This window comes from Limanda limanda, chromosome 22 (genome assembly GCF_963576545.1).
Source record: "Limanda limanda chromosome 22, fLimLim1.1, whole genome shotgun sequence".
Taxonomy (NCBI): Eukaryota; Metazoa; Chordata; class Actinopteri; order Pleuronectiformes; family Pleuronectidae; genus Limanda; species Limanda limanda.
In genome coordinates, this window is record NC_083657.1 from 11,564,967 (window position 1) to 11,576,619 (window position 11,653).

The window sequence follows — 11,653 nt, forward strand, 5'->3', positions numbered from 1 at the left end:
TAAAAAAGACTTTGTAACCCCTCACATTACCAAATAATCTGGTCTGAACATTGGTGCGGACCCGATTTCTCCTCTGATTCTTGGGATTAAAACAGCGTGAAATTCCTGCAGCCGAAGCCCAGTTTACATGTGTAAAGGCCATGGCACACAATTCCAAAATAAACTTGCAAAGCCTCTGTGACAAAATAATGTTTATGTCAAAACATTGTTTAAAAGATAGTTGTAGCACCCAGGCTGCTTGTTTTGTGGATTTTGTGAGGGGGATCTCCTACGGGCAATTTACTGTAGACAAAACAAATGCAGGCTGGACTTGAAACTAGTAGAGGTGGCATTGATGTTGGAATATTGAGCTTGAAAAGGAAATGCATGGGTTGAATCCTGAAGAAGGGGGGAAACTCTTCCAAAAAACAAAAACATATGAACAAGAAACACTCTTACCCTTTAAAAATAGCCTGGACAGCAACCCATGAGCAGGACATTAATGTTGTATGAGCTTCCTGGACTTTCTAAAGAAGTAATCCTGACTTCAGACAATTCAACACTGGTCCTAAATCCAAATGATCCCACGCTGATGCTGATGATCATTTCAACATAACAGCATCAGTAAAGGTAAGACTACAGATGTATATATGTGATGAATTGACAGGATTGAGAGTGCAGCATCTTCATCTCTCACTGTCATTCGGGCCCTGAACAGCTGTGTCAACAATCCGCTGCAGCCTCCCACCGCTACAGGCCGACCTTGTACGTTAAAACAATATGTTGGAAAAACACCAGATTTCTCATACGATTCTTAATAGATTCTTTACGTTGCTTCCTGAGACATTCTGTTCACATTTTTTACAGCTCTGAAGAATACTATCATTTAACAGGTGCCAATAGATTTAGTGTTATTGAAGCGCGGAGGAGAACTACGGTGGCCTTCAGGTGACATAAAGATGCTAAAGGTTCTCTCTGGAGCCTGATGAGCTGAATGAAACTGGACACGCTCCCTATGCAGCTTATGAAAGGCTCCTTCTTAGCAAACACAAACACAATGATTCCTCGTTTCAGTTGATAATAAAGTGATGAAAACTTAGACGCCCATAGACCTGGTACTAACATCTGTTCTGAGTGATCCAATCCCAAAGTACTGGTGTGAACGCAGCTGAGATGAGGAGGTATTTAGGATCCGATTCGGAGGTGCACTGGGAGACAAGGAGGCCCATTCTCTTCCCTGTGTGAACACAAATGCATTGTGGGCCACATATGAAGGACCGCCCTCTCTCTGACGTCCTCGGGCATCCGCTACACCTTCACAATGGACCAGGGCTATTCTTCTATTTCTCCCGTGTTTCCCATAGATCATTGATTTATTTGACGCCACCACCAGAACATTAACACTGCAGATATTGATTTTCTACTTTCTTCAAGTGAGTAAAGTCTTGTTTGATTGCAATGCACATTGATTCACTCAGCCTCTCCTCACACACACATGAACACACACACAATGGACAACTGACACATGTGTATAGTTAAACTAGCTAAAAACAGAATAATTTGCTCTTCACAAAGCTGCGGTCACAGGAGACGAATTTTAATGCCAGGAGACAAACTCAGCTGTCTACTTGAGGTCTGATCTCTGAGGACAGATGTTAACACCAGGTCTGAACAGGTCTGCCAATAGATCCCTGAGATAATGATATATTGCAGTGTGCTTATTTTCATCTTACTGCACTACTACATTCACAACAGCTCAACTAGCTCTTGGCTGTTCAACTTCTTCTCCTGAAACTCTTCAAATTGTCTTCTGGAGAAACTTGCGACCTTCAGTGTTTTCATTGTGACTTTCCAGGTTAGACAATTTGTGATTTACATAACGGATGGCATGCTAATGAAAAACAGAGAGCAGCAAAACCTCTACATCACTGTCACAACATGATAATTAATGTGTCTTTATCGTGAACAATAATATCATCAAGGTGAATGTCCATTAAAATCTCAAGGCCACTGCAGCTGTGTCTCGGAGGCCGGACACAAAAAGTAGACGAGGGCCTTTTTCTGTCTGCATATTTCTGATCACAGCCCTGTAAACGGATTAACTACTAAGTTCTGCTTCTAACTTTTAAGTAAGTTCTCATGGCTTGTGGAAATAACTTTCCCTTGTATAATCAGTGCACAGCTCCCACTGGACGTCCCTCCGCTCGGGGATGGGACCGCGGCTCTGCCTGGGCCGACTGAAGGTTGCTTTTGAGGATTTTTTAAACATCAGATACACATCGACCAGGTCAAAGGTGAAAGAGCAGAGACAACATTTCTGCTGCACAGTGCACACAGCTCATTTGATGTGCAGCTCGCAAGCAAACAAACGTGTTAGGCAACCTACAAGTTGGAGCATGTAAACAGACATTCACTGCCCACCAGAGGAAACCAGCTCCCTGGTGCCCTGCCTCCTATACTGCTCCCAGATCAGCTGAACAAGCCCCAGTGTGAAATCAGGGTTATTACCACAGAGAGCAAATTTAAAATTCCTTACAAGTTTAACTGTGAGAGCAGGCATCTTATCCAACATTCAACTTTGATCCAACATCAATTTCTGTAGGTGTTGACCTCTCTGACATGGAGGTTATGTTTTCACCCCTGACCCCTGCTGTGTTTGTTGGTCTGTAAGCAAGATCACGCAAAAAACTGAACGTATTTCTACTAGGGATGGGGGGAAAAAATCGATTCAGTTACAAAACGCGATTCTTCTGAATGACGATTTTAAATCACCATGCTGCCTTTTTTTAAACATATTTATTGGTTTATACCGGTGGGGATATATGGGGGGGGCAACATCACCCCAGAGCATGTTGACCAGCTCTTGTTTTTGCACAAGAATCTAAACATACCCAAGCACTAGCTTTGCATCGCCTACATGCAAACAACAATAGCCTACTTATTGTTTATTTCAAAGTAAACTTTTATTCATTCTATTTAATTTATCTTTTATTTATTGTTTAAAAGTAGCCTAAGTGGCATACATTTCTTAATCTGTCAGTTTGTGTGCAGTTGACAGGGGCTATACAATAACAAGGCACATTTTTATTTATTTTCTCTTTTGGCTGCCCGGCAGTCATTAAGTTAAAGTAAATATTTGAAATAAAACTTGTAAAGCTCTAAGTGAATTTGACTGTTGTATTTGAAGGCATCATTCAACATTTTTCCATGGTCCAGTATTTAAAAAAAAAGATAACCAAAAGAAATCCCAGGAAATCGTAATATCAAATACTTACAGAATCGCAATACATATTATATAGCCACCTAAGTATATCGTATAAGACCGGTGTATAAGAGATAAGACCGGTGTATAAGATACACTTTATTTGTCCCACACACATGCACAACATGCAGAAACACGCTAATGCAATGAAGGGAAATTTGTCTTCTGCTTTTTTTTTGAAGGACACACAGAGCAGTGGGCAGCTGAATGTACAGCGCCCGGGGAGCAGATGTTGGGGGAGTAAGGTGCCTTGCTCAGGGACACTAGGCAGGGTAGGGAGAATAGTCTTTTTTGATTCTTGGACAGATCCATGTTCATCTTTCATTGTTGATCGTTGTTAATCCATCCAGGCAAGTTTTTGCAGAAACTCCGCGGAGTCAAACCGTGGAGTCGAACCAGCATCGAACCAGAGACCCTCTCCGCCAGAAGTCCAAGACTCTGCCACTAGTCCATCGCCTCTTTCAGGAGGTCCCTGCCGATTCCCGTCCCTAGTTTCTACACAACCTGGTGGATGATGCTTTATGAGTCAGGGAAGAACCTGTAAAATGTTGGTGCTGCTCAGGGAATTCTTTCACTTTCTTTAACGTTGCGAGAAAGGCTATTTCTTAACGATTCTCAGTTTTCCCAGGGGATGATTCATCGATCTCGGCGGAGGTATTCCACTGCAGGTGCTGCACGCTTTCTTTTGGGGCCAATTAATAAGAATACATCTATACAATGAATCATTAAAGGTCACAGGGGTGTGAAGTAGTTCCCAGCTGACATGGGGCAAGAGGCGGTACATCCTGGATAAGTCGCCACGAACTCCAGAGAAAGTCGGCACGATTGGGTCCAGACTGTCTCCAGAGTTTTCCTTTGACAGGTGGAGATTCTCCGGAGTATCTCTAGGCGTATATACCTCTACTATACCTCTACTATACTATACCTCTACTATATATCATATATTATACCATACTCTCTGTATATTCTTTGTATATATAAGTCTATATACACATATTTATACATGTGTACATGTTATAATTATTATTATTATTATATTATTACTACTATTATTATTATATATACTGTTGCTGCCATTATTACTATATACTGCTATTATATTGGTATAATTACTATCATATATAAATATATATTATGTTATATTATATACTATATACACTGTACTATTTTTATATACTGTCTAACAATAACATTACCATCATATCATCAGTACTATTACCATCATCTTGCCACTGCACCTTATCTACCTATTTATCTTGTGTTTCTGTTTTTTATTCTTTCTACCTCAATATTTTTTATTTTATTGTATTTTATTGTATTCAAATATACCGGCTGCTATGACAACTTAATTTCCCTTCGGGGATGAATAAAGTACTCTATCTATCTATTCTCACATGGGCTTGTCAGAGGAAGTCAGGAGATTAGCCGGAGTTCATTGCACGTCTGAAAGCAGCTACACAAGTACAAACAATCATCACAAAAACTACCTAACCACAATCTATCTGTCTTTTGTCTCTGGGAGGAAGTTGGTGTAGCCAGGGAGAACCCACAGGAACATGCAAATGGGGGAGAGCATGCAAACTGGTGGGAAATCGAACCTTCTTGCTCTGAGACCACTTCACCCGCTGTCATGAGAAACCTCGTACAACCCTGTCACAACCCTTTGACCCCTGGAGTCTTCAGAGTGCTGCCCCTCGAAGGGTTCAAGTTTCCCTGTGTCAGCCACGAGGAGCCGGTCGTGAAAGGAGTTGGCGAGAGCGGCCAGCGGAGTCAAGAAACTTTGAGATGAGGTGTCATCATCATGCTCAGAGTGTGTGTCTCTGGTCACACGTGCTGCAGCTAGGGCAGTTGTGTTACCACGTTGACAGCAACACAAGCACGGAACACATGCAGCCGAACACACACTGGTGGAGGGGGGGGGGGGGAGAGGGAATGGGTGCACTTCAGGTAAAACACACACACACACACACAAGTTGTCCATCAGTACTCACATGCTGGTGCGAATCCGCTGTCCAGTAACCGGACGCCGAGTGTCAACAGTCCACTGTCACGCTGTGTTTATATGCGTGCGTGTGTGTCTGCTACTTTTCCTGCTAACGTCACACACACACACTGACAGACACGCTGCAGAGAGGAAGTGGGAGATCCTTGGGTTTACACACAGACACACACACTTTTGCACGCACACACACACACACACAGGGGTGACTTCGGGACGGCCGGGCGCGCGCTCAAAGCGTCGACACACACACGTACGCGCACTGTCACTCACTCACAAGCACACTCTCTCTCTCTCTCTCTCTCTCTCTCTCTCTCTTTTGCTCATATGAAGCAAACGGGCTACGACTCTGAAGCTAGATGCTAACGGTGGCTAACGTAGCTAGCAGCTGGCACCGTCCGTCTCCGTCAGGCGGATATAGCTGTCTGCTCCTGCGCCTGCCTCCTACTCACTGTTAATCTCTCTCTCTCTCTCCCTCTCTCTCTCTCTCTTCTTAAGCCTCCATCCCTCTCTTTCTCTCTCTGATGTGACGCAATCGGGCACACCCCCCCACCTCTGCTTCCAGCCAATCACAGAAGAGGACACTGCAGCACGCGGGGAGCGGCACCATTTAAAGAGCTCGGGCCAAACTCCTCCCACTACACGTCGACGAATAGTCGATTCAGCATGTTGTTACGTTCGGTTATTAAGAAGTGATTTAAGTTATAAATGACAAACTTAATTTTGTACACTTACATATAATAATAATAATAAAAACTTTATTTCTAAAGCACTTTTCAATACAACTACCAAAGTGCTTTACAACAAACAATATAAGATCCAGAACAATCAGAGTAAATAAATACTAATAATAAACCTACAAGGTTTTTAGTTTGTAGAGTCAGGACTACTGTAAGGTCTATAATATGGAACTGTGATATCATTAATGTTAATATGATGAATAGATAGAATTACCCTTCAAAACCACAATTACTTAAAGTGCTATAACTACCACAGAAACCGGTCTTCCACACCTCCTCAGTTAATATCACATTTCATGTTTTTAAGGAAGGGTTTGGAAATAATACCTCTGAAGGTCATTTGTGAAGGATATGTTGATCAGTGTTGTCTTCAGGGGCGTCGTTAGGCCTGTTTTAGGGGGGCTGAAGCCCCCCTAAAATGTTGTTCAGCACCCCCAAATAATTATTGGGATTTAAAAAAAAAAAAAAAAAAATTAATTTTTTTTAAAAAATGAATCTATTGTTTTACACATGGACAAGTTATTTATAACTCTAACATGCTACATATGTGAGTGTGTTTCTGGTTTGTATGTTTTCTCCCCCTTCAAATTACAATCCAATAGCCTCTCATCATACTTAACAATAAAAGACCGGGCACTAGGACCTTGGGGAGTCTGTATCGCTGCTGCGCTGGCTTTCTCACTCTGTCAAGTAGCGTCTCTCATCAAGACAGCAGGATTACAGCCAAGGAGTTTAGCTCATAGTAAATGATGCACGGAGTAAAATTGTAAGTACAGGTAGTTACAGAATGTGGCTATCTGTAATTGTTAACGATTGTTACCTGCTTAAATTTAGGTTTACTTGAGGCAAATGAAAGGGAATATTGTAATGAGCTATATTAACACTAAGCTAGCTAGCTAGCTATTTTGTTAGAAAATGTCTCCAGTGAGCAAGAGTGTGAATTCATTGACCAGATGGATATAAGAAGATTCTTTAGCAGAGGTGACAGCTCCGCCCTAGTCAAAACTAGTATCCGTCTTTCCTTAACAAGCAGGAAAATGATTTCTCTCTATTTGAGAAAAGTTCATATTTGTGTTGTCAAATTTCACAATGACCCTGAAATTCTGTCTCTTCTGTTATCTTATACTGAATGAATGCAGCCCCAAATGAGCCCAAAAGAAATTGGCGCAACCATTCAGCTTCCTTAGGGGCTAAGCCCCCCCTTTCTTTCAATCCTAGAAACGCCCCTGGTTGTCTTTGTATGAGTTTTAAAACAGGTTATGATGCCTTTTATAAATGGTTAAACGTCTTACTGAGGAAAAAGAAGAGAAGAACCCTGGGAGAGGAAAGTGCGTGTGTTGGACAGAGAGAAAGAAACAACCCTCTTGTGCAGGAAAGAGCTGGAAAGAACAGGATTTGATTACAGGCTCTTGAAATGGTTCTTTGTTGTGCTGCTTTGTAGAGTGGACAATAGTACACTGTGATTTTATCTCAGGATACACATAATACACCCAGACTAAGAGAATTCATTCATTATCACCTCATTTGAACACTGATTCAAACCTGAAAATATCGGAAACATATCCTAAGACCTTATTATGAATGTGATGTGATTGAAATGTAGCTATTATATATCTTATTATTGTCTCTATTGCGGGAACTTGTTCTCCTGTGTAAGTTTACATGAAGTGATCTAAGGACAGAAGTTCAGTCGTACACACACAGACACACACACACAGGCCCTCAACACAGGAACGCAAATACGTGATTGTTCCTCAAACCTTGCTTGTTCCCTTATCGGATCCGGATAAGTCTGAGTCAATGACATTCCTCAGAGGACGCATTCAAACTCGTCAGATTATGGCACGGACAAAAAAGTATGTGCCGGTCAAATATTCTGAATACACATGGTCTTAGTGGCAGTAGGATTGGGATTTCCGGATCATTTCATTTGACCTAGAATACGTCTTTGCTTGGTGCTGTTTGAACTTCAAACCCTCGGCTCTCACCTGCCGTGCTGCTCCCACTCGTCCTCAGACAGTCTCTTCAAGAGTGTGTGTGGTTGTTATTAATACCACACTCTGCTCGTTGTTTATAACACACTTCCTTCAGATGCATGAGCCAGTCCTCCCAGACCTGCCAAGTGGGACCAACACGGCGTGCCAAGTGTTACATCATGTAGCTAGGCCACATTCGTCCTGGCTAAGGGAATTTTTATGGGGCCCCCCAACTCTCTGCATAACAGAATAACGATCCTAATTCCATTGTTGACTTGAAAAGGGCGCACAAATGTCAGAGGTCATCCAAGTGACCTTTAAACTCTCAGGATCCAGTAGCACAGTGTGCACCTCACAGATATTCTATGATTAAAGATGAAGATTATCGTGATTATGATTCAAGAAACACACAGTGATAAAATAATGATCAGTAGCTGACCTGATATGTAAATAATGAAGTCAGCTGAGAGGTTTCCATTTTTATCCATTATATTTTTTGACTCGACGGCGACCTTGGCAAACAAAAAAAAGAGAAACTCTGCTCTAAAAAGATCAGAGACTTTCCAAAAACATATAATCAACAAAGTGTTGATTATATTATTTGATTTTACTCAGTGAATGTTATTACAGTTCAATATAGCAGTTTACATAATGCATGTAAACTGCATTATTGAACTGTAATAACATACACTAATGTGACACTGAAAAAAATGCTTGTTTCCATCCCACAACAGTGACATTTATAATAACAAAGCTGTTTTTATTTACTGTCATCACTCCTACAGGCCTATAGGGAGAAACTGAAGAGAGGGAATGAAGCTGGGCGGTGGGGGGGGGGGCATGTGAGCCAAGTCGCTTTGCAAAGAGTCGCTCACCCTGAATAGGTGAATGGCTGCTGCTCAGTAACTTCTCTGTTTATTCTTTCCCCATCCCTCCCTCCCTCCCCTCTCATTGGTCCGGTCCCCCTCTACCCCTTTATGTACAAGCTTTTCATCTCTCTCTATCTCTATCTCTCTCTCTCTCTCTTTCGCTCTCCCTCTCTCTCTCTCTCTCTCTCTCTCTCTCTCTCTCTCTCTGAAAAAGGCGAACATTGAGGCCTGCTACTGCGATGACTTCTCCCTCTTCGGTGCGATATTAAAAACAGAGATCAGTAATGAGGGACTCTAACTGCAAACATGTTTATATAATGGTGGGATTTCAAATTCAGTCTCAGTTAGTCCCCAGTCCCACACCTCAAATCGATGCATTGATTAACACACTGGCAGTTCTGGGATGTAAAGAGGACAAATCTGACACTGGCAGACCTCATTTATTAACAAGCAACAGCTAACTCTCTTTATTACAGAGGTGGGCGGCGCTGTGTTAGAAAAGATCTGAGAAAAGCCGACATCAGAGGGAGAAAGGAGGGCAGACAGACTGTGCCAGACATGTTGGACTTTAAGCAGGGGGAGGGATTTCTCTGGGAGGGGACCCTCGTTAAAGTTATCAGAGACATCAACAGGAAAAAACACATGATGGTCACATGATACACACGCAGACACATACAAACACACAATCATAAACACATCCATGCACTGTTGAGGACAGTCATACTCAGATTGTCATTTTTAACATCCAAACTATACACACACACTCAAACACTGTTATAAATTTAGTGGAAGTAAAAGTCGTGAAGACACGAGAACAAATAATCCTCACCTCCTTGAGAAATGCTATTGAACCATTAGATTGACAAGTGACCATGATGACAGAGTATAAAGGACAAGTATGAAATACAGCTTATATCAGAATCAGAAACCCTAGATCCAGGCAACATTCAGTTCGTTGTCATCACAGAGACCCTTACGTGACTTTTATGTTTACCTGTTTCATTTTAGCTCAACCTCGGTCTGGATATAGCTGACCTATACTCCACACAGAGATCCTGTGCAAACCTGCCTGTGCCCCTTTCCTGGCATCTTCCAGGACACACACACAAAACTGGACCTGTGGTTAACCATCAACAGGGCAATGCCGGCCACTCAGACAGATATAAGACAGGAGATGACCTACCAAGGTCAATATTAGCCCATTATGGTGTTATATTAAAACCTTTCAACAAGCCATGTCTTTGTGTGTGTGTGTGTGTGTGTGTGTGTGTGTGTGTGTGTGTGTGTGTGCGTGTGTGTGTGTGTGTGTGTGTGTGTGTGTGTGTGTGTGTGCGTGCGTGTGCTCTTCTTTCTATGTCTTTGTGTATTTGCCTTTTGACCTTGATGGACCATTTAGCTCATCCTGACTTCTTTAAAGGACTTTGTGAGAACTAGAGTAATAGTTTGACATTTTGAATGGTTCTATTATTGATTTATTGACTAAAGTTACATAAAAAGTTTGACATGTCTGTCCATTAAATATGAATATATATATAGCCTGTTAGCTTAGCTAAGCACAAAGCCTGGAAACAGGGAAACAGCTAACCTGTATCAATAAACATAATATTTCTTATTTGTTTAATCTGTGTAAAAGTTGTGTTTTACTGACCTCAAAAACAATCTCAAGGTTACAAATTTTATTCAAATTCACAATTTACAAAAAAAATCTCTTTCTTTAACTGAGCTACAGCGCCCCCTGCACCCACATGTGATGATTCATTCTGTTGGGCTCATTAAGCTTTGTACTCTCTTAACCAGAGCTCTGACTGCGTAGTCCCTTAAACACAACTGAACGGTGGGTATTACCCATGACCCCTAGCTTTCTGAACCAGAAGAGCTGCTGATGAAACAAACACACCAAACTCTGCTTAGAAAGTTGGAGGTAAGCGCTGGTTTTAAATGATGTCCCTGTCTTTTTGTCGCTATCTACAGTTCGGCGTTACTCTTGAACTTGCTGGGCTAGATCACCAAAGCTACATAGAGCAAGAACAGATGTTGGGGTTGAGGCGTGAGAACGAAAGCTGCACCATTCTCCCCATTCCAAGTCAGTGACCCGTCAAACTAAGCTGCTAATTAAAGGTAAAAAATGGAAAAGTGTAACAGCGAAAAGATATACATAAACTTGAAGTTTAAATTCTAGTTTGACTTCAGCAGTGGTAATGCTTTTGGGAGAGTTAAAAGCTATTTCCAGTTGATTGGCTCTTTTCCTCCCACTGTCTCATCTCCAGCCTCCTATTTCCCATCTGTGTTGCAGAAGAAGACAGCCTGAGTGGGGACATGTCCATACGAGCTCCATGACTGGTGGAAAGGTAAGACAGAGGTGGGCTCTCTTTGGTTTGAGTCACCAGCGTCAACACTGGTGATCACACGAGAGTTAGACGCAGGGATGTTGTTATATGTTACTGCCGTGCTGGGATCCCTGGCATCGCTGGGAGTCCCGCCGTTGCTGCTGGTTATAGAGTTGGGGATATTGTCTGCATTGCTGCCGGTGCGTGATGTTCCAGAGGAGGCGAAGGTCAGAGCTGGAGCATGAGTCTGGAGCAGACTACTGCCTGGGGTGGGCATGGGGTTGGTGGAGCGGCTGAGGGCCAGACGCTGCGTGAGGATCTGGTGCTGCAGCCGCCTGTCGCCCCAGTCCTCCTGAGGCTGCCGGTGGATCTTCATGTGAGCGTTACGGGACTTGATTTTGTAGAACATTCTGTAGGGAGAGGGTAAGAGGACAGAGGAAGACAGAAAATTAAAAGAAAACGCGGAAATCAAAACCATCTGCCGGCTTGCTCAGAAATGCC

The 11,653-nt window shown here is 42.4% G+C and overlaps 1 protein-coding gene across 1 annotated transcript in view; it reads right to left on the reverse strand.

The window, feature by feature from the left end:
• Nucleotides 1-5,750, reverse strand: part of pcxb (pyruvate carboxylase b) — a 269,473-nt gene extending 263,723 nt beyond the window's left edge. Inside the window, exon 1 of the mRNA XM_061066418.1 lies at nucleotides 5,233-5,750. Within this exon, the coding sequence (XP_060922401.1) occupies nucleotides 5,233-5,234 (2 nt within the window). The 5' untranslated portion in view covers nucleotides 5,235-5,750. The remainder of the gene's footprint in view (nucleotides 1-5,232) is intronic.
• Between the last annotated feature and the right edge of the window lie 5,903 nt (nucleotides 5,751-11,653).